The sequence below is a fragment of the Musca domestica genome, unplaced genomic scaffold, assembly GCF_030504385.1.
Source record: "Musca domestica strain aabys unplaced genomic scaffold, Musca_domestica.polishedcontigs.V.1.1 59, whole genome shotgun sequence".
In the NCBI taxonomy this organism is placed as follows: Eukaryota; Metazoa; Arthropoda; class Insecta; order Diptera; family Muscidae; genus Musca; species Musca domestica.
Genome location: NW_026712362.1, coordinates 486,735 through 511,950, shown reverse-complemented (window position 1 = coordinate 511,950; position 25,216 = coordinate 486,735). Strand labels below are relative to the sequence as shown.

Below are 25,216 nucleotides of genomic sequence, written 5' to 3'. Positions count from 1 at the left end.
AGAGGTCGCCTATTTCCAATTATGGAAGCCTATTTGCAATAGACGATTTCAAGAGGTCACCTATTTCCCATAGAGGAACCCCGAAGGCCGTCCATTGCCAACAGAGGGCCTCAAGACGACCTCTCATTTCAATAAAGGACCTTAAGAGGCTAACTATTGCCTAATAGAGAACCTATTGCCATTAGAGGACCACTAAAGGTCCTCAATTCCCCATGGAGGGTTCCAAGAGGTTGTCTTTTGTCAATAGAGAACCTCAAGAGTTTGTCTATTTCTATTTCTAAAAAAAGATTGTCTATTGCCAATAGAAGGCCTCAAAACGAAATCTCTTTTCAATAAAGGACCTTAAGAGGCTAACTATGGCAGTTAGAGAACCTATTGATATTAGAGGACTTCTAGAGGTCGTCTATTCCCCCTACAGTGGCCCAAAGTGCCTTTGGTAAATAGAGGACCGTCTATTTCCAATAGAGGAACCCCAAAGGTCGTCTATTACCAACAGAGGACCTCTCTTTCCAATAACGGACCTCAAAAAGTGGACTATTGCCAATAGAGAACTTATTGCCATTAGGAGACCTCATAGAGGGCCCGAGAAGTAGTCTTTTGTCAATAGAGGACCTCTCCAATAAAGGACCTGAAGAAGTCGACTATTACCAATAGAGAAGAGGACTTCTAGAAAACGTCTATTTCCCATAAAGGATCGCAATATGTCTATTTCCAATAAAAGACCTAAGGAAATCGACCTCAAGAGATCGTGAAATGCCAATAGAGAACCTCAAGAGGTCGTGAATTATCCAAAGATAACCTCAAGAGGTCTGCAAAGATAGAACATATTGCCGTTAGACGACCTCAAGAGGTCGGCTATAACCCGTATTTTAATATATTACCCAAGGAAGTCCTAACAAAATCTTTTGTGGCAATAGTGCTCGTCTATTCTCCGTTAAAGAACTCAAGAGGTCTTTAAATATCAATGGAGGACCTGAAAAGATTTAATGTTTCCACAAGAGGATTTCGAGAAGTATTCCATTTAAAATGAAGTATATTTTTTATCTGTAAAGTGAGGATACTCGTACATAAGCAGCTTGGCATCATTGCTAGGCTTATTAATGTCAAATCATAAGGTGAAACGACGGCCGGATTCGAGTGCGGCTCTGGCATCCCTTTATGATATGTCACAAAATATGCCATGCGTAGACTTCAAGCTGTTTATGTACCCTCACCTCTACTGATCATAAGTTATGTTTATTTCATCATCGCTCATCGAAACGGAAAAATGCGTAGCATTTCATTAACACAACAGCTAATTAAGCCGTAACTCTTATGTCATAGGTTCGAGAACTTTTTGTTGTTTGTTTTTTGTTTTTTCTTCTTCTTAACTTTTAGTAAAAACAACAAATTTCATTTTTTTTTTTTTTTCAAAACCTCTAATGAATTTCCAACTTGAAGTGTTGTTTTTTTCGTATTTTTCTTGAAACAATTGTAAAAATCACTCAGCAGAACGAATGGGTTTTTTTGCTAAGACTTTTTTATTTTTTTTGTTTCAAACAAATTATTTGGTTTTTGAACTTTTCATCGTGTTGGTAGATGGCTTTGAGCCTCAAATATGCCTGACTTGGTGTTGCTTAGTCGTTGGCGTTAAGAAAAAAAAAAACAGAATTTCACTTTCTTTACATGACGTTGATTATTTTTATGTAAAGCCACCACCATGTGGCTGGTAGAGAATTGGCAAAGAAAAAAACCTCCAAAAGCAAATGTGGAAAAATGGAAAATATGAAGCTGAACAATTTTTGCGTAGCATATTTTGTAGATCGTTTTTGTTGTTGTTGTAGGTCTTTTGCTTTTTTATGTAATTTTCGAAATTTCTCTTAGCCCTGGAGTAACTGAAGTAACATTTTTTTGTGTTTTTTTTTTCAAAACACTTTCAATTTCGTTGATGATTTGCGGATATCCGCCACAGAGGTTAAATCGTAAACTAGAGATATACAATTTATAGAAAAAAAAAACAAGTAAAAAAGATGTAAATTCGGCCGGGTCGAACTTTGAATACCCTCCACCATTTGGAACGAATTTGGTAATTCTTAAAAACAATAAAATCCGTTAATAAATTCTGTTAAAATCTTAAAAATACCGAATGTAGCTGTTATATTAGGGTCTATACGACGACATGGGCCTGCACAGGTAACTTTTATCATAAGCCATTACAATATTCAATTGCGAAACTTGAAAAAAAAAAGAAAAATCGGTGAACAATGTAGCTAAAATCACAAAATACCGAATATCGGGAGGTACCGTTGTATGGGGGCTATACGAAGATGTGGAACTGAACAGAAAATCTCCTGTCATAGGCTGTAGCATCCACTATGAACATCAAATACCAAATTTGAAAAAAATCCGGTGAATAATGTCGCTAAAATCAACAAAGTACCGAATATCGTGAGGTAACGTTATATGGGGGCTATACGAAGACGTGGACCTGAACAGACAATCTCCTGTCATAGGCTGTAGCATCCAATACGAATATCAAATACAAAACTTGAAACAATTCCGGTGAATAATGCCGCTAAAATCATCAAAATACCGAATATCGGCAGGTACCGTTATATGGGGGCTATACGAAGACATAGACCTACATGGCCCATTTTCTGTTTTAGGCTGTAGTATCCATTACGAACTTCAAATGCCAAATTTGAAACAATTCCAGTGAATAATAAAAATCATCAAAATACCGAATACTGGGAGGTACCGTTATATGGAGGCTATACGAAGACGTGGGCCTGCATAGCCATTTTTATACCCTACACCACAAGGTGGTCAGGGTATTATGTCTTTGTGCATTTGTTTGTAACAGGCAGAAGGAAACGAGATAGACCCATAGTTCCTTTTGATGATCTGCATAGAATCACATTCTGAGTCGATTTATGCATGTCCGTCCGTCCGTCTGTCCATGTATTTTTGTAAACAAAGTACAGGTCGCATTTATTGCCCGATCCAGATGAAATTTTGCACAGATCATTTGTTTGGCCCAAGGACGAACCCTATTGAAATTGGAAATAATCGGTCAAAATTTAGATATAGCTCCCATATATATCGTCGTCCCATTTGCCTTTTATTGCGCACCAAACGTGTAATATCAACCCGAATTGTATGGAATTTTGCATATACACCCAAATTAGGCCTAAAAATATGTATGCCAAATTTGATCGAAATCGGTTCAGATATAGCTATAGCTCCCATATATATTGTTCATCCGATTTGTTATTTTTGTCCACCGCCGCCGTAATATGCACTCTGCAACAACAATATTTGGGGAAATATATCAAATACAGCTCAGAAATATCTTTGCTAAATTTTATCGAGATCGGTTCAGATTTGGATATAGCTCCCATATATAACTTCGTCCGATTTACTTTTTATTGTGCACCAAACGTCTAATATTTGTCCAAATGGGATGAAATTTGGCACTTACGAGTCTATTGAGTCTAGAAGCTAGTATGCCAAATTTGATGGAAATCGGTTCAGATATAGCTATAGCTCCCATATATATTGTTCATCCGATTTGTTATTTTTATCCACCGCCGCCGTAATATGCACTCCGTAACAACGATATTCAGGGAAATATATCAAATACAGCTCGGAAATATCTTTGGCAAATTTTATCGAGATCGGTTCAGATTTGGATATAGCTCCCATATATATCTTTATCCAAATGGGCAATACAATTCCGAATTTTAAAGATACAAATGCTTCGGCATATTTAGTCCTTTGAACTTTAAGTTATAATTATAATCATAGCGTGTATGATTGAATTCTCCCATAAAAACTTTTAATTGTTATGTGTAGCTCTACTAAATTAGCAAAGTGGTGTAGGGTATCATAAAATCGGCCCGCCCGACTTTAAGACTTTCTTTACTGGTTTGTCATAGGCTGTAGACTATTATGAACATCAAATACGGAATTTCAAACAATTTCGGTGAATATTGTAACTAAAATCTTCAAAATATCGAATATTGGGAGGTACCGTTATATGGGGGCTATACGAAGATGTGGACCTGCACAGACAATATCCAGTCATAGGTAGTAGCATCCATTACGAACTTCAAATACTAAATTTGAAATAATTCCGGTGAATAATGTCGATAAAATCATCAAAATACCGAATATCGGGGGGTACCGTTATATGGGGGCTATACGAAGACATGGACCTACATGACCCATTTTCTGTTTTATGCTGTAGTATCTATTACGGTCTTCAAATACCAAATTTAAAATAGTTCCGGAGAATAATGTCGCTAAAATAATCAAAATACCGAATATCGGGAGGTACCGTTCTATGGGGGCTATACGAAGATGTGGACCTGAACAGACAATCTCCTGTCATAGGCTGTAGTATATATTACGAACTTCAAATACCAAATTTGAAACAAGTCCGGTAAATAATATCGCTAAAATCATCAAAATACCGAATATCGGGAGGTATCGTTATTTGGGGGCTCTACGAAGACGTGGACCTGCACAGACAGTTTTCTGTCTTAGGCTGTAGCATCCATTACGAACTTCAAATACCAAATTTGAAACAATTCCGGTAAATAATGTCGCTAAAATTATCAAAATACCGAATATCGTGGGGTAACGTTATATGGGGGCTATACCAAAACGTGGACTTACATGGCCCATTTTCTTTCTTAAGCCGTAGTATCTACTACGAACTTCAAATACTAAATTTGAAATAGTTCCGGTAAATAATGTCGCTAAAATCATCAAAATACCGAATATCGGAAAATACCGTTATATGGGGGCTATAGCAAAACGTGGACCTACATGGCCCATTTTCAATACCAAAAGTCCTGCAGACATAATATACATTTGAGTAATATTTCATCAATCTTCTTCAATTCGTTCGGAAGCTAGAGGGATTTACCCAAACGAACAGACGGACAGACGGACGAACATCGCTAAATCGACATAGAATTTTATGCTGATCGAGAATATTTTGAATATTACTTTGTGGGGTCTAAAATGTATATTTCGAGGTGTTACAGACGGAATGACAAACTTAATATACCCTCCATGCTATGGTGGAGGGTATAACAAAACAACAACATTTTATGACAGAAAATTACATTTAAATTAAAACTCAAAATTTCATTTTTTTTTTTTTTTTAAATAAGTTTCTTTGGTTTGAAATTTTCTAATTTTTTTTTTTTCTGACCTGTTCTTATTTACATTGCGACAATTAAAACACTTTTTGCTAAACATGACAATTTGCTCGTTATCCGTTATGAAAAGATCTTCCCCACTCTTGGTCATCATGGGCCATTATTAAAATCTTGTTTTCTGTTTTTTGTTATTGTTGTCTGTAGAAACCTCTGTGACCGTTGACAGTGACCGGCGGTCAGTAATTTGTTTAAACTTTTGCCTCCGAATGGATGTTAAGTGTCGCGACACTTTATTATGTCTCTATTATCCGGCCAGACTCATCTTTAGTCTGTCTGTCGGCAAATTTCTCTCACGTATTTAAGGTAATTGTGTCCGTCATTACTTTTAGTTTTTGAGACGTGCCACTTTTTGCGGACACTCGTAATAAATACAGTAATTAAATGTTGGAATTTCGAAGAAAGTTTTGTTTTTGAGGAAATTATGAGATGTTGTCAACGGCAAAAAAAAACTCTTGTGGTCCTTAGAAGACCTTATGATCCTATATAGCCGAAGGAAACCCCAAGACCCATTTTATAAATTTAGAGTACCTTAATTGTCAATATAAAACGTTTAGGGGTACCCATTCCAGGCCACTAATCTTTTCTTCTTAGGGACTTTTATACCACCCACCCCCCACCCCCCAAAAAAAAAATTAGAAAATAGGTCTTATAAAATTTTCCATTCGATTTGTAACACCAGCAAATATTCCTTCGAGCTACATTCCCTATTATTTGACGTAGAGCTTTTATGTTAGGCATAATAATTTACATTAGGTCTAGGATAATTTGTGTTAAAAATGAAATATATCGATCCAATTTTTTGTATTACCTCCTTATCTTAAGCTCCTCTTTGGAGACAAGGAATGCCTCTTGGATTCTCTATACACCTTGAAGACGTTTTTATAAAATTTTGTGGTCAACTAGCAAATGCATGCTACTTTGAAAAGTCTAACCTAAAATTTTAGATTCGTTCCAACAATTCGTGTAAGGCGTTTTTATACTCTCCACCATAATATGGAGGGTTTATGAAGTTTGTCATTCCGTTTGTAACACCTCGAAATATACATTTTAGACCCCACAAAGTGTGTATATATTCTTGATCAGCATAAAATTCTATGTCGATTTAGCGATGCCCGTCCGTATGTCCTTCTATCCGTCTGTGGACATGACTCTAGCTTCCGAACGAATTGAAGTACAGGGTTGCCCATATTCGACGGACCCTTCTGGCAACGCCATAACTTTTGACAGAGATGTCACATCGCTTAATGACATACCGCGTTTGAAGCGTCAGTCCAAGCAGATTTTTACCATGAACCAATACACGCCACGCGAGCGCTCTGAAATAGTTGAAATTTACAAGAAGTCAATTGTGAAAACTCAATGTGCCTTTAAAACATTAAGAAATGTGGGAAGTGGCCTTCTAAGAACACCATTAAGCGTTTATACGAAAAATTTTCGACTGGTAAGGCTCTTTCTAATCCGAAGAGGCCATATAAAAGTCGACCAAGGCGATCGGCCGAGAATATCGCTGCCGCACGAGCCAGTGTTGAGAGATCCCCTAGAACAGCCAAAAACGCCGTTCTCAACAGTTGGGCATGGCTCGGTCCACTTTACAACGGATTATTCGCATTGATTTGCATTTGTTCCCGTACAAAATTCAATTGACGCAAAGAATGTTGCCTGCGGACAAGCCTCGTCGATTGGAATGGGCCCAAAGGTCCGTCGAATATGGGCAACCCTGTAGATTAATAAAATTTTGCTCTAACGTATGTTATGTCTGCAGGACTTCTGGTACTGAAAATGGGCCATGTAGGTCCACGTTTTGGCATAGCCCCGCTATAGCGGTACCTCCCGATATTCGGTATTTTAATGATTTTATGGACATTTTTTCACCAGAATTGTTTCAAATTTGGTATTTAAAGTTCGCAATGGATACTACAGCCTAAGACAAAAAATTGTCTGCGCAGGTCCACCTCTTCGTAAAGCCCCCATATAACGGTACCTCCCGATATTCGGTATTTTAATCATTTTATGGACATTTTTTCACCAGAATTGTTTCAGATTTGGTATTTAAAGTTCGCAATGGATACTACAGCCTAAGACAGAAAATTGTCTGTGCAGGTCCAAATCTTTTGGTAAAGCCCCCATATAACGGTACCTCCCGATATTCGGTATTTTGACTTTATCGACATTGTAACCGATTTTTTTCCAAGTTTCGCATTTGAATACTGTAATGGCTTATGACAAATGTTACCTACGCAGGTTCATGTTGTCGTATAGACCCTAATATAATAGCTACATTCGGTATTTTTAAGATTTTAACAGAATTTTTTAACGAATTTTTTTGTTTTTTCAGAATTGCCAAATTCGTTCCAAATGTTGGAGGTTATTCAAAGTTCGGCCCGGCCGAACTTACAGCTTTTTTACATGTTTTACCGTGGAGAATATCAGTAAACCCATTGGAAATTGTACCAAAATCCAATTTTTCTAACAACAGTGATCTCAATATCAAATTTCAAAATTTCAGATCTATTCCTCTACCCAAATTTGAATTTGGTAACATTCAATATGTATATTCAGAACAATTTACATCTCTCTATCCTAGACTCCCAAAGTGGTACCATTTACAACTTGTTGATGAAATTTAGTACGCCTTTGCAAAACAACCTCCATATCTTAATTCCAGTTACTAACAGAGGCCTCAATATCAAATTCCGGAATTCCAGTCCTATCCTTTCACTCAATTCCAAATTTAGTACAACTTAGTACTTTTCGTACAATTATAAAACACATTTCCGAAACCACCTTTCTAATCTAACACAGAAATCAAGAGTGACATCAACATCAAATTTCAGGATTTCAGCTCTATGCCTTCAACCAATGCCAAATTTAGAACCATCCCAAATAGCAACAGAGACCTCAATATCAAATTTCGAGATTTCTACTCTACAGGGTGAGATAAAAAAAAAATTTTTTTTTTTAAATTTTATGGAATGAAAGCAAAAAATATCGGAAATAGCATCAAATTTATGAATAAGTTTAGATTTGTTCGAATTGGACATCTTTGGCACGACTTATGACCTTCACACGGCCAATGAACTGCCGTCACACGCTGCCCGAATGTTGCTCTGCGCTATTTTGGCCCGTTCCCGGCGAAGCGCTTGCCACTTGAGGTGATCGACACTTTGGTATTTTTTAGTGCCAACCTTGCTTTCCAAAATACTCCGGACACAAAAGTCCAACCGATTGGTATGCGGAGATTTTGGTGGCCACTGTACGCTGGAAATGAAGCGAGGGTGCTGTGTGCGATGGTGCTGATTCCTGTTGGAATGTCCAAGGTCAGCGGCCGATTGTCTTCAAATTTCACATATCCCAATATTTTTACTAACCCAAGGTCTGGTACCAAAATGGAATACATCGGTCGACTCCTAATGGTAACTACCCCACAAACAGTCGAAATTAAAAAAAAAAAAAAAAAAACAAACAAAAAATATTTTCTGCACAGAAAGGGAAGCAATAATCCGATTTTGCTCCAACTTTGCAAATCCTAATATTTACGTCAGTTCTCGGTCAGGTGTAAAAACGGATAATATCGGTCCACTCAATTAAGTGGTTCCCCTACAAAGGGAAAAAATTTAGAATAATTATAATCCTTATAAAATCTGATGTAATAGTCCGATTGTCTTCAATACACACACATTCCAATATTTATATTAACCCAAGATCCGTTGTTAAAACGGAATATATCGCTCCGCTCCTTCTGGTACCTCCCCCACAAATGATCGAAATTTTGAAAAATTTTATAGAATGAGATGTAAGAGCCCGCTTGTCTTCAAATTTCACACATCCTAATATTCTGATTTTAAGATGAAATATTTCTGTCCACTCCTTCTGGTACCTCTCCCACAAATGATCGAAATTTTCAAAAAAAAAATATATATATATTTTCTGCACAGAAAGAGTAACGATGATCCGATTTTGCTCCAAATTTGCAAATCCTAATATTTGAGTCATTGCTAGGTCAGGTGCGAAAATGGACAATATCGGTCCACTCCTTCAAGTACCTCCCCTACAAAGGGTCAACATTACATTATAATTACAACTCTGATAATATGTGATGTAAGAGTCCGATTGTCTTACAATTTCACACATCCATATATCTGCGAACCCCTTCTGGTACCTCACTTATATCGTATTAAATTTAAATTAAATTTAAATCCGATACGAAATAGACAATATTGGCCCATTCTTTCAGAATCCACTCCATAGAGGGTCAACAGGTTGAATAATCATAACAGAAGTCAAAATATATTTAAATAATCGAACAATGGCTGAGGGTATTAGACTGTCGGCAAAACCGACTGATATTTTCTAACTTGGTCATACTTAACTATTATAAACTCCTCCTCTCTCTCTCTCTTAAATGCGTTCCGTGAGAACTAAGAAGGCCATGTAAGAAGGTCATTGAGTAATTTCAATAAATGAGCTAAATCATTACCTTTAATCAATTATATAGTTTAACACTTAATTTTAGTAGTTAATATCTCAATCATGACTAAAAAATACGCTTTCTGAATCCAATCGGTCTGATAATAGATGTCGTTGATTAAGGGCAATCTGCAGCACAACATTTGTTTGCCAATTTTGAAATCACAAAAAAAGGCAAACGCTTGTGAACAACAATTTTGCTACGTTTAACAACTTTAACCTCAAAAAAGAATGCCAAACGACGAAAATTGATTTCAACAATTGTTCAAACAAAAAAAAAAAAACAAAAACAAGCTCGAAAGTATTACAGAACTTATTAAAGATCAACAAGTTTGTTGGCTGAGGAGGACTAACTCCAACTGGCTGCAGCAACTCCATTGCAAAGAACTGCCAAACAATTTAACTGTACAACTACAGCAACAACAAAAATAACAACAACAACTACTACAAAACGAAGTTAATCATCAGCCACAACAACAAATCAGTGAAGTATGAAAATGTAATGACAGAGTAAATAAATTACGGAATTCAATTGAAGAGAACAGCAGAAGCAGCAGCAGCAGACCGACGAAGACAACTTCAATGGCACCGAAGGCTTGGGTAATTTTTTTATGGAAGAGATTGTCTATAAATCAAAGACTGGTAAAGAGGTGGATAGAGACAAGAAGGATGACACGCACATGTGATGCGTGGTATATGTGGGACAAGAGGCAGCAAACGGGGTCAAAATAATTATTATATAAGGTCTTCTTGGAGGAGATCCCTAAGGGGTCTTCCATATACAGAAAAAAAAAATTGTAAATAGTTTTGTTTCACTGTCAAACATCTTCAGTTCGGTTTTTATATCCTCAGCCCTATGGCTAGAGAGGGTATATATCATTTGATACGGCCAAAACGCACCTCATTGAAACAAAGATTTTAGACCCTAGGTCTCTTAGGACCAAGTCCATTTCAGGATATTTGGAGTCGATCTAGCGATGTCCGTCCGTCCGTCTGTCTGTCTGTCTGTCTGGCTGGTGCGCACGAGAATTCTCGAAGGGAGTATCAGATTTGGTCCTAACTTGGTACATCGTAATATTATTATCAAACTTAGTTTGAGTTCGGAGATGGACAATATCGGCCCACTACTTCTGGTACCTTTCCCACAAAAGTTCGAAATTTGCAAAGCAAATATTTTAGCGTACAGAGAGAGAAGGGATAATCCAATTTTGCTCAACTTTTCTAATTCTAATATTTTCGTCAGTGCTAGGTCAGATGCGAAAATGGACAATATCGGTTAACTCCATTAGGTACCTCCCCCACAAAGGTCCGAAATTTTGAATAATTACAACTCTTATAAAATGTGATTTAAGAGTCCGATTATCTTCAAATTTCCCACATCCTAATATTTTCATTAATACAAGGTTTGGTGTTAAGATGGTCCACTCCTTCTGGTAACTCCCCCACAATAGGTCGAAATTTTCAAAAAATATATTTTCTGCACAGAAAGATAAACGATAATCCGATTTTGCTCCAACTTTGCATATCCTAATATTTTCGTCGGTGCTAGGTCAGATGCGAAAATGGACAATATCGGTCCACTCCATCAAGTACCTCCCCCACAAATTGTCAATATTTTCAATAATTACAGCTCTGATAAAATATGATGTAAGAGTCCGATTGTCTTCAAATTTAACACATACAAATATTTTTATGAGCCCAAGTTCTGGTGTGAAGGTGGAATAAATCGGCCCACTCCTTCTGGTACCTCCCTCACAAAGGGTCTAAAATTTGAATATCCATAAAGCTAGTAAAACGTGAAATTAACATCAAATTCCATTCAGACTTGGCACATCTCAATATTTCCATCAACACAAGAGCTATTATAAAGATGGTAGAGATCGGACCATTTCTTCTGGTACCTCCCCCACAAAATATCAACATTTTCATATCTTTCGATATTTCTCCAACTTTGCAAATCCTAATATTTGTCTCAGTGCTAGGTCAGGTGCGAAAATGGACAATATTGGTCCACTCCATCAAGCACCTCCCCCACAAAGGGTCAAAATTTGGAATAATTACAACTCTGATAAAATATGATATAAGAGTCCGATTGTCTTCAAATTTAACACATACAAATATTTTTATGAGCCCAAGGTCTGGTGTGAAGGTGGAATAAATCGGCCCACTCCTTCTGGTACCTCCCCCACAAAAGGGTCAAAATTTTGAATATCTATGAAGCTCATAAAACGCGAAATGAACATCCCATTCCATTCAGACTTGGCACATATCAATATTTCCACTAACACAAGAGCTGTTATAAAGATGGTAGAGATCGGTTCATTTCTTCTGGTACCTCCCCGACAAAGGTTCAAAGTTTGGAATAACTAAAACGATCATAAAATCCGAAAAAAGCATGCAGTTATCTTCATATTTCATCTTCAGTGAAGATGGTCCACTCCTTCTGGTATCGGTCCATTCCTTCTGGTATCGATCCACTCCTTCTGGTACCTCCCCCACAAAAGGGTCAACATTTTGAATATCTATGAAGCTAGTAAAACGCGACATTAAAATCCGATTCCATTCAACCTTGGTACATCTCAATATTTCCATCAACACAAGGTCTGTTATAAAGATGGTAGAGGTCGGACCATTTCTTCTGATACCCCTATAAAGGGTTCAAGAAACAAAACGCTCAAGGAAAGCGAAATAAGCATCGAACTCCCTTCAAATTTCACACATGCAACTATTTTTGCTAACACAAAATCTGTTCTGAAGATGAAAACTATCTTTGAAAGCCTTCTGGTAGCTCACCCACAAAGGGTCACAATTTCCAAGACTTTTATCTGTCATAACTTGCGAAACAAGTCAGCGATTCTTTACAACTTGCTATATCTAAATATTTCTCTCAACCCAACTCTACTCTCAATGTTGCTCTGCGGTATTTTGGCCCATTCCCGGCGAAGCGCTTGCTTGAGGTGATCGACAGTTTGGTATTTTTTAGTGCCAACCTTGCTTTCCAAAATACTCCAGACACAATGGTCCAACGAATTGGTATTCGGAGATTTTGATGGCTATTGTGAGCTGGAAATGAAGCGAGGAATCTCATTTTGTAACCATTCTTGGGTGGCGCGTGTTGAGTGCGTTGGTGCTGAGTCCTGTTGAAATTGTCGTGCCCAAGGCTTTAATACACCCTCCAAAATATTTTCGCGATAATATTCGGCATTTGTTCTGATGCCACGGTCGATAAATACGAGCGGAGAGCGACCATCGGCTGTTATGGCGCCACAAACCATCACCATCGCCTGCGCTTGAGTTCTGGTCGACAACCGAAGGCACATATTTTGAGCTGACCTCTATGGCAAGCAACACAATAATTTTGTTTTGTTGTTGCTTACAAACAACTGGACAACGAATGTTTTCTCATCGGAGACCAAACCAACCAAATTCGGTAGTTCACCATTTTCGGCCAAGCGAAGCAACTCTTTAGCTCTTTTGAGTCTATTTTCTTTCTGTGGCGGTGTAAGTTCTTGCACTTTTTGGAATTTCAATGGCTTTACACCGAGCTCATTTTTTAATATTTGCGAATGGAATATTGCGATATGTTCAGCTCACGAGCCATTTTTCGGCCACTGCGATGCGGGTTTCGATCAAGCCGCTTCTTTATTTTTCGAACCATTTCCGCTGAGGTTGCTGTTTTCTTCCATCCACTTCCTTGACGTCGGGATACGCTACCAGTATCACGGTAACGAGCTATGGTAGGAGACACAAAAGATTTATTCACAACGATAACGATAGCCACTTGTGCTTTTCCAGCCAAATATAAAGAAATCACTCTATCACGCTTGAATTCCATCAAGAATAATTTTTTTTCTGGAAAATTCTCACCAAAATGCTTTTGTAGGCTTGTAAACAATATAATGATCTGCCAGTGGAATAATTTTTACAGCTGTCGGACGAGTGGCTTAGAAATGGCAGCAGTCTGAAGTTGGTTGCAGTTTTTTTCATTTCACTCTGTATATACTTTGTTGGGTCCGACATGAGTATTTCGAGGAGTTTCAAACGGAATGACGATGTTAATATATCCTCCATAGTATGGTGGAGGGTAGAAAAACAAGTTAAAAAGTATCAGTCGGTATTGCCGCAAGAGATATACCCTCAGCCTATGTTCGATTATCTAAATATATTTTGACTAGTGTTAAGGTTATTCAAACGTTTGACCCTCTATGGAGCAGATCCCGAAGGAATGGGCCAATATTGCCCATTTCCTATCGGACCCAAAATATGATATAAATATTTCGACAGATGTGCCAAGTCTAAATGGAATCGGATGTTAATTTGGCGATTTATGAGCTTCATGGGTACTCAAAATTTCAATATTTTGTGGGGGAGGTACTTGATGGAGTGGACCGATATTGTCCATTTTCACACCTGTCCTAGCACTGTTGCAAATATTAGGATTCGCAAAGTCGGAGCAAATTCGGATTAGCCTTTCTCTTTCTGTGCAATTTTTTTTTTTTGAAAATTTCGACCTTTTGTGGGGGAGGTACCAGAAGGAGTGGGCCGATATTATTCATCTTAACACCAGACCTTGGGTTAATATAAATATTGGGATGTGTGAAATTTGAAGACAATCGGACTCTTACATAACATTTTATGAGAGTTGTAATTATTCAAAATTTTGACCATTTGTGGGGGAGGTACTTGATGGAGTGGACCGATATTGCCTATTTTCACACCTGACCTAGCACTGACGCAAATATTAGGATTTGCAAAGTTGGAGCAAATTCGGGTTATCCTTTCTCTTCCTGTGCAAAAAATATATTTTTTGAAAATTTCGACCTTTTGTGGGGGAGGTACCAGAAGGAGTGGACCGATATTGCCCATCTCCGAACTCGATCTAAGTTTGACAAAAATATTACGTTGTAGCTAATTTGGACCAAATCGGATACTCCCTTCGAGAGTTATCGTGCGCACCAGCCAGCCAGACAGACAGACAGACAGACAGACAGACAGACAGACGGACGGACGGACGGACGGACGGACATCGCTAGATCGACTCCAAATGTTCTGAAACGGATTTGGTCCAAAGAGACCTAGGGTCTAAAACCGTTATTTCGACTAGGCACGTTTTGGCCGTATCAAATGATATATACCCTCTGTAGCCATATGGCTGAGGGTATAAAAATGTGTACAAATGTTATTTGCCTGTTGTTAACCACTTTATTTTGCATTCGAAATTGGTAACAAATGCAGATTTGTTACGTGTCTGTTGGCTAGGTTTTCAAAAACTCCCCATTAGTTGTTAGTCATTCAAAATTGTTTTCGAGTTTTATTTTTGCTTTTGTCATGCTCTAGTAAAATTCACATTTGTTTTTCTTTTGTTTTTTGTGAAAAAATTGCAAACAATTTTTAAAGCTAACACTTTTTTAGAAATGATTGACCGAGTGGTGAGGTTGGTCAGTTCTTTGTACTTGAAAATATTTAATGAGATTTAAAAATAAAATCGTTGGATATGAAACTTCTCTGAAAGATCAAAACTAACAACATCTGTAGTCAAGAGTGGGTTATAGCAACATTTAATTAAGTTGTAAGCCATTTTTCCAAAATTCATTTGACCGTGATATCTTGTCTCTCCCATTGGAGATAGGGGTCACATGTCTATAACTTAGATATACGTGTGTATTTATTTAGGCGAGACGTTACGCTTAGTCGCCCACTAGGGTGTAACCCCCTTTTTGACTTCAGTCTCAAAAACTATGATGTATTGCATTGGTTGTTTGTTCCCGATTCCATTACCTCACCCTAATGCATTGCCTTATGGCAATCACAATTGGGGCTATCTCCATTGCATGGTTTTTAATTTAAGAAATTTTATTTCTTTTTTCTTTCATTTTTTTTTAATTTATAGTTCAATACAGTGCTCCTCAATTCGAGCATAAAAAACTGAAGTCTGAAAGAAAAAGAAGAAGAAGAAGACAAAATAACGATTTTCACAATTTTTTTTTCTATATGGCTAATTAATTTTTGTCGGGGATAGACGCGATGAACACACATTGTTGTATAAACAATATGGGACATTAGGGTGGGGTAAGTTCAATTTGGGATGTGAATTACAATGGGAATTATAAGACCAGCAATTAAAAGACATTTTCAAAGAAAAAAATTTACTGCCCAGAATAAAAAAAAAAACGAGTAAAAAAGCTGTAAGTTCGGCCAGGCCGAAATTTGAATACCCTCTACAATTTGGAACGAATTTGGAAATTTTCAAAAAAAAAAAAAAAAATAAAATAAAATCTGTTAAAAATTTTGTTAAAATTTTAAAAATACTTAATGTAGCTGTTATATTAGGGTCTATACGACGACGTGGACCTGCCTACGTAACTTTTGTCATAAGCTATTACAATATTCAAATGCGAAACTTGAAAAAAAAATCTCTTCATAATGTAGCTAAAATCATCAAAATACCGAATATCCTAAGGTACCATGAGGGTTATACCAAAACGTGGACCTGGAAAATTTACTGTCATAGGTTGTAGTATCTTTTACGAACTTGAAATACCAAATTTGAAACAATTCCGCGAAGACGTGGACCTGCACAGACAATTTTCTATCATAGGCTGTAGTATACATTACGAACTTCAAATAACAAATTTGAAACAATTCCAGTGAATAACGTCGCTAAAATCATCAAAATACCGAATATCAGGAGGTACCGTAATATGGGGGCTACACAAAGACGTGGACCTGCACAGACAATTTTCTGTCACAGGCTGTAGTATTCATTACGAACTTCAGATACCAAATTTGAAACAATTCCAGTAAATAATATCGTGAAAATCATCAATATACCGAATATTGGGAGGTACCGTAATATGGGGGCTACACAAAGACGTGGACCTGCACAGACAATTTTCTGTCATAGGTTGTAGTATCCATTACGAACTTCAAATACCAAATTTGAAACAATTCCAGTGAATAACGTCGCTAAAATCATCAAAATACCGAATATCAGGAGGTACCGTAATATGGGGGCTACACAAAGACGTGGACCTGCACAGACAATTTTCTGTCACAGGCTGTAGTATTCATTACGAACTTCAGATACCAAATTTTAAACAATTCCGGTGAATAACGTCGCTAAAATCATCAAAATACCGAATATCAGGAGGTACCGTTATATGGGGGCCATACGAAGACGTGGACCTGCACAGACAATTTTCTGTCTTAGGCTGTAGTATCCATTACGAACTTCAAATACCAAATTTGAAACAATTCCAGTAAATAATATCGTGAAAATCATCAAAATATCGAATATAGGGAGGTACCGTTATATGGGGGCTATACGAAGACGTGGACCTGCAGAGACAATTTTCTGTCATAGGTTGTAGTATCCATAACGAACTTCAAATACCAAATTTGAAACAATTCCGTTAAAAAATGGCGCTAAAATCATCAAAATACCGAATATCGGGAGGTACCGTAATATGGGGGCTATACGAAGACATGGACCTGCACACACAAATTTCTGTCATAGGTTGTAGTATCCATTACGAACTTCATATACCAAGTTTTAAATAATTCCGTTGAAAAATGTCGCTAAAATCATCAAAATATCGAATATAGGGAGGTACCGTTATACGGGGGCCATACGAAGACGTGGACCTACATGGCCCATTTTTAATACCAAAAATCCTGCAGACATAATACATATTTGAGTAAAATTTTATTAACCTACTTCTTTGCGAAAACAGTACACGATACAGTGACTTTGAGCGGTATTTCAGTGCCCCAGAAGCGTAAATTTTGCTTATTTAGGTACCCGCTAAAATGGAAATGGGCCTCGTCACGTCTCATCATTGTTTTTGATGAAAAATCATCTTCTTTTTGGTGGTGATTAAGGATGGCTTCAGCGTATTTTAGCCGCAATTGGCAATCAGCAGCTAACAGCTGATGCACCATCTTGACGATGTACGGAATTATCTTTAAATCTTGAAACAGAAATTCGCAGTAAAGACCGTCGATGTTGATGGCGCTTCCATGACATCCTCAGCTATAGCAGCAATATTCTCAGCAGAAGGGTTACTCTGGAGTCTGCTACGCCTGGCAGCATCTTTTGTTGTGCCAATATCTCCGAGGCGAGAGGCTAAACGTCGCAGTGTTTCACCATTAAGCAAGGAAATCTGCGACAAAATTCACGTTGTGCCAAAGCCACGTTGTGCCGCATTCCGGAGCAGTGTAGCGTAACATTGTTTATTAACCTGAATTTCGCATGTGTTAACTGACATTAGGGACCATCGTAAAATTTATATCATTTTTAATATATCCTCCACCGTGAAAAGGATGGTTGGTGTTAAAAATGAGATGTATCCGTCCACGTTTTGATATAGTCCCCATATAAGGGTACCTCCCAATATTCAGTATTTTGATGATTTTTGTCACATTTTTTCATGGATTTAGTCTAATAGTTGGTATTTGTTGGTCAAAATAGGTTCTGGCTGCGGTGGCAAAATATTGTATGTATAGGTCTCCCCTTTGGTATAGCCCCCATATAACGGTACCTCCTGATTTTTGGTATTTTGATGGTTTTTGTCACATTTTTTTCACGGATTCGTCTTAAAATAGGTATTTGTTGGTCATAATGGGTACTGGCTGCGGTGGCGAAACATTGTATGTATAGGTCCACGTTTTGGTATAGTCCCCATATTAGGGTACCTCCCGATATTTAGTATTTTGACAATTTTTGCCACATTTTTTCCTCGGATTTGTCTAAAAATTGGTATTTGTTGGTCAAAACAGGTTCTGGCTGCGGTGGCGAAATAGTGTATGTATGGGTCCACGTTTTGGTATAGCCCTCATATTAGGGTACTTCCCGATTTTTAGTATTTTGATGATTTTCGCCACATTTTTTCCACGGATTTGTCTAAAAATTGGTATTTGTGGGTCATAATGGGTTCTAGCTCCGGTGGCAAAACATTGTATGTATAGGTCCACCATTTGGTATAGCCCCCATATAACGGTACCTCCCGATTTTTGGTATTTTGATGGTTTTTGTCACATTTTTTTACGAATTTATCTAAAAATTGGTATTTGTTAGTCATAATAGGTTCTGGCTGCGGGTGCGAAATATTGTATGTATGGGTCTACGCTTTGGTATAGCCCCCATATAAAAGTACCTCCCGATTTTTGGCGTTTTGATGATTTTTGCCACATTTTTTCCACGAATTTCTCTAAAAAATGGTATTTGTTGGTCATAATAGGTTCTGGTTGCGGTGGCGAAATTTTGTATGTATGGGTCTACGCTTTGGTATAGCCCCCATATAAAAGTACCTCCCGATTTTTGGCATTTTGATGATTTTTGCCACATTTCTTCGCGGATTTGTCTAAAAACTGGTATTTTTGGGTCACAGTGCGTTCTAGCTCCGTTGCCGAAACATTGTATGTATAGGTGCACGTTTTTGTATAGCTCCCTATAGCGGTACCTCAAGATATTCGATATTTTTATGATTTTTGGGACATTTTCCCACGAATCTGTCTAAAAATTGGTATTTGTGGGTCACAATGGGTTCTAATGTTTCCCTACCCTAAGGCAGAAGGTATTAAAAGTTCGGCCCGTCCGAACTTAATGTTGTTTTTTACTTGTTTAAGTTTCGCATTTGAATATTGCAGTGGCTTATGACAAAAGATACTTATGCAGGTGCATGTCGTCGTATAGACCCTAATGTAACAGCTACATTCGGTATTTTTAAGATTTTAACAGAATTGTGAACGGATTTTATTGTTTTTGAGAATTGCCAAATTCGTTCCAAATGGTGGAGGGTATTAAAAGTTCGGCCCGGTTGAACTTACAGCTTTTCTACTTGTTTTTATCTCATCCTGTGTAAGCTATGAATTAAAAGATCTTTGGAAAGTATTCTGGTTGTGTTCCACCCTAATATTCTACAACGCCTTTGATTTGGGAGAGGTCTATAAAAAAAACTCTTCATTAAAAAAAAATATTGGGGAATACCGTCGGGAAGCACGGTGATAAGTAATGAAGTCTATCAAGTCAAGACAATTCAAATCGGGTTCAATTGAGGTAGACTCAAATTTAAAAAGAAACCTTCACTCCCCTTCCCAAATGCCAGTCATGTGTGCGAAAGTTGGGACTCATTAAATGTTGCATATGGCACATGTATGAAGTGTTTGTATGACAAACTATGATACAAAATACATAGCCATGTATATATATGTAATAAAAATACATATATATACATTGCGTTCTGGTTAAATGATTTGTGTCTTAACGGCCACATATGCGGCAGTATCTTGCCATGCATTGCAGCACATTTAGTGGGGGAAGGGAGGGAAGGGTAACACTGCGTAACATTGCAACAAATGTAACTCTCTCGATGTTGTTGCTGTTGTTTAATGAATTTATGGTTTACCAACAAAATTGTCTTTCTGAGTGACTTTGATGTCTTTTGGAGGTAGTTTTTGTTGTTGTTTTTTTTGTAATTGCAACTACTAATTTGAAAAATATATGTTTCGCTTTAAATAACATTTTTTCCTCTCAAGCTTCGTTGCTTATTTTGTTAATTAATTTTTTTTGTTGATATTTTTTTCTTTTTAATTTTTTGTTGTTTTATAGGTTTCCTTTCTCAATTAAATTTATTTTGATTTTTTCCGTTATTGCGTACCGGCAGTGCTGAGTGAGTTATGTCATAAAATTAGATATTGTGGGTCTGCATTTTTTTTGTGTAATGTACGATTTGAAGGTCTATGGTAAGAGTTATATGTTAAAATTATCATTTGTTTAATATTTCGTAGATGAAAGTTTACAATAATTGCCAAAAAAAGGTATTTTACCAACTGCTGTGTTAACCTAGTGTTAGATGCAACGCAATAAACTGACGCCATAAGGGACGCTTTTGAATAAAGTAGGCAAACATTTTTATATTGTAATATGGCATCACCCATGGTAGAAGAATATAGGTAGTCGCATTGACACAGCTGCTGGGACAATGAACTGTCAAATCAATTTTGAAATTGAAAAAAATTGAATCAAAAAATATTCAAATTCGTTAAAATTGTTGAAAAATGCATATCATAACAACCTTAGATTAGCGTCATATAAGAAAACATATAAAACAAGTAAAAAAGCTGTAAGTTCGAGCAGGCCGAACTTTGAATACCCTCCACCATTTGGAACGAATTTGGCAATTCTCAAAAACAATAAAATCCGTTAAAAATTCAGTTAATAACTTAAAATACCGAATGTAGCTGTTATATTAGGGGTCTATACGACGACATGAACCTGCATAGGTAACTTTTGTCATAAGCCATTACAATATTCAAATGCGAAACTTAACAAAAAAAAATCGGTGAATAATTTAGCTAAAATCATCAAAATACCGAATATCGGGAGGTACCGTTATATGGGGGCCTGCACAAACAATCTCCTGTCATATTTAGTAGCATCCATTACGAACTTCAACTAGCAAATTTGAAACAATTCCGGTGAATAATGTCGCTAAAATAATCAAAATGCCGAATATCGCGAGGTACCGTTATTTGGGGGCTATACGAAGGCGTGGATCTGTACCGCCAATTTTCTGTCATAGGCTATAGCATCCATTACGAACATCGAATACCAAATTTGAAAGAATTCCGGTGAATAATGACGATAAAATCATTAAAATACCGAATATCGGGAGGTACAGTTATATGTGGGCTATACGAAGAAGTGGACCTGCACAGACAATTTTCTGTCATAGGCTGCAGCATCCATTTCGAATCTCAAATACCAAATTTGAAACAATTCCTGTGAATAATGTCGCTAAAATCATCAAAATACCGAATATCGGGAGATACCGTTATATGGGGGCTATACGACGACGTGGACCTGCACAGACAATTTTCTGGTTTAGGCTGTAGTATCCATTACGAACTTCAAATGCCAAATTTGAAAGAATTCCGGTAAAAACTGCCGCTAAAATCAACAAAGTACCGAATATAGGGAGGTACCGTTACATGGGGGCTATACAAAGCGGTGGATCTGTACGGCCAATATTCTTTCATAGGCTGTAGTATCCATTTCTAACTTCAAATACCAAATTTGAAACAATTCCGTTGAATAATATCGCTAAAATCATCCAAATACCGAATATCGGGAGATGTCGTTATATGGGGGCTATACGAAGACGTAGACCTGCACGGACAATTTTCTGTCATAGGCTGTAGCATCCATTACGAACATCAAATACCAAATTTGAAAGAATTCCGGTGAATATTGTCGCTAAAATCAACAAAGTACCGAATATCGGGAAGTACAGTTATATGTGGGCTATACGAAGACGTGGACCTGCACAGACAATTTTCTGTCATAGCAGCAGCAGCATCCATTTCGAATCTCAAATACCAAATTTGAAACAATTCCTGTGAATAATGTCGCTAAAATCATCAAAATACCGAATATCGGGAGATACCGTTATATGGGGGCCATACGAAGACGTGGGCCTACATGGCCCATTTACGAACTTAACCTGCCTACTGGCAAAAAAAACATATGTGCAAAATTTTAGCCTTCTATCTCAATTCGTTTGAAAGATAGAGTGATTACAACAGACAGACTGGCAGACATCACTAAATCGACTTAGAATTTTACGCTGATCAAGAATATATACACTTTGTTGGGTCTGACATGTGTATTTCGAGGAATTACAAACGGAATGACAAAGTTAATATAAACTCCATAGTATGGTCGAGGGTATTTAAAAAAATTTGACGTTGGGCGCCATTTTCTAAAAATTCATTAACAGTGATATATGTTCATCTCCAAGTGGTAATTTTGAAAAAAAAAAAATGAATTAAGCCTCGGTTCTAGAAGCTGCAAGAATGTAAAAATATGATAATCGATATTCTGGAACAGAGCATTAATTCAATATTTCAAAATTAACACTTGGGGATGGAAATATTTTACTGTTGATGCATTTTTTCGGAAATGGCGCCCAACGAAAATACTCTCCTTGGTAGAGGGTATAAAAACAGATAAGTCTGAAAAATGAGGTCGGTTTTTGCCTGTAATAAAATCAAGAGGGTAAAGCACTTAACTCGCTAAATGTAGAGCTCAACACAGTTGGCGATCGAATACCGAACATCTTTTCCATCTGATGTTATGTTTTAAATGAGAATTATTTCCCCACTCATTAGATGATAATCACAATGAATTAACATAGATGTCAATAAATTGTTGTATAGGAAAGAATAAGGGACCTTCTTCTGGTCTTCTATGAGATGCAGACTTTTTTATATTTAGAACACTTTCAGCAGATAATCAAAATATCGAATTCCTACAAAAGGGGCTTCAAATGCAAAAGTCCTTTAAGAGTTATTCTAAAAGAAACCCTTCTGGTAAAAGAACCCCTCCAAAAGGTCTTGTAGATATTTTGAATGCCAAAGACATCAGAAGATACCAATGCCCACGTGCATAAGTTGCCGGGAAGAAAAGTGAGACTTTGAGACATAAGTTCAAAAAATGTAGCATTTGCCTCATTCAAATAAGTTCTTAGCCATAAAAGAGGTAGATTTCCAAGAAGTAAAAATATTTTTCCAATTTATTTATTTTAAACCTATTTCCTTATCCTTTTTCTCTCCCTCTCTCTCTTTTGCAGCTGTCGAAAGTGCAATACTTGATTCACGCTGTTACCTAGAAGGTGGCGGTTCAGCGGAAAGTTTTCTTGCCAGTGAAGACTTGGACATAGGCACAATTATTGGGAAGTTGCGTATCAACGGCAATCCTGATTTGGAAAATGGTGACATAAACTTGGCGTTGCGAGAAAAAGATGCCCCAGTGGAAATTGTTCCAGGTACCAAGGATCTGGCATTGGCTGTGGAATTAGATAAGGAGGGGAAAACGGGACCCTCGTCGATTTATGTTAATGTCATTTGTATACGACGTCATTCCACAGATCCGGTAAGTTCAGTGACCTAACTCCATGTAATTTTTTTATTTTTTTTTTTCGGCGAAATTTAATTGTTACACTGTAACAAAATTAAGTTGGCTTAAGTTTATTACGCTGCATGCAATAGCAACAAATTTAGTTTTGGTGTTATTGTTTTTTTTTTTTTTTGCTACACCAAAATCACGCCTCACATTTAATGCCGAAACTTAATTCCAAAAATTGCAGTGAAATAGAAAGGGTGTAACATTAGAATTCATTCACCCCGCCACTTTGTTTCACTTTGTTGGGCAAAGAAGAAAACAACAAATATTGGGTTAACAATGCGGTTGTTGTTGCAGCAGGAAGAATGTTACCACTTTCCTCCTTGAGATGAGTGTATGGGTGTGTGTGTGCTAGGTGTCATGTAGGTTTCCACACAAAAACCATAAATTAGACCCCCTTTTGGCTTCCGTTAACTTGTGATTTGTGTGGCCAAATCCAAAAATCCTCCACACGCACCGACACGCTACCACCTAAATCGCATGGCAATCATATTTTTTTTGCAAGTTTTCCTTACTAACGAGCAAGTATAGTTGGAAAAGTCTTTAAGGAATTTACTTAGAACCTATCGAGTAGGGAAAGAAGGATATACACCCGAAAAAATAGTGAGTTTTGATGATTCGGGAAAAATATAAATACGTGGTAAACAAACTTTTATAAAACTGTATGGCAACCTTGAGAGAGACAGAGAGATGCAATGTTTAGGAAAAGGCCGCCCTTGAGCACTAAATGAGAATACATTTCTGTGAGAATTAGAGAGAGCTGCCTGAGAGAGAGAAAGAGGTATTTAAAAACCCCAACTATTAAACTACGCTATCTTTGGAACGAATTAAGATTGAAGGCTAAAATTTTGCACGCATGGGTATTTTGCCAGTAGGCAGGTTAAGTTCGTAAATGGGCCATGTCGGTTCATATAACGGTACCTCCCAATATTCGGGATTTTAATGATTATAACTATATTTTTTAACGGAATTGTTTCAAATTTCGTATTTAAATTTCGTAATAGGCACTACAGCCTACGACAAAAAATCGCGTATGCAGGTCCACGTCAACCAACTTCAGACTGCTGTCATTTCTAAGCCACTCATCCGATAGTTGTTCAAATTATTCCAGTGACAGCTCATTATATTGTTTACAAGTGTACCAGAGCATTTTGGTGAGAATTTTCCAGAAAAAAAGTTATTCGTGATGGAATTCAAGCGGGATAGTGTATTTCTTTATATTTGGCTGGAAAACAACAAATGGCTATCGTTAGAGCACTCCAGCATTTAAATCTGAATAAATATTTTTGTGTCTCGTACCATCGCTCGTTAACGTGATACTGGAGCGTAGGCCGACGTCAAGGAAGTGGATGTGCACGGAAGAAAACAGCAACATCAGCAAAAATGGTTCGAAAAGTAAGCAAGCGACTTGATCGAAACCCACCCGTGTCGCAGTGGCTGAAAAATGACTCATGAGCTGAACATATCGCAATATTCCATTCGGCAAATATTGAAAAATGAACTCGGAATAAAGCCATTGAAATTCCAAAAAAAGCAAGAACTTATACCGCAACAGAAAGAATATAGACTCAAAAGA

At 37.2% G+C, this 25,216-nt stretch overlaps 1 protein-coding gene across 1 annotated transcript in view; it reads left to right on the top strand.

The window, feature by feature from the left end:
* Positions 1-25,216, top strand: part of LOC131805620 (protocadherin Fat 4-like) — a 46,433-nt gene that overhangs the window by 5,780 nt on the left and 15,437 nt on the right. Inside the window, exon 2 of the mRNA XM_059129010.1 lies at positions 23,309-23,610. Within this exon, the coding sequence (XP_058984993.1) occupies positions 23,309-23,610 (302 nt within the window). The remainder of the gene's footprint in view (positions 1-23,308; positions 23,611-25,216) is intronic.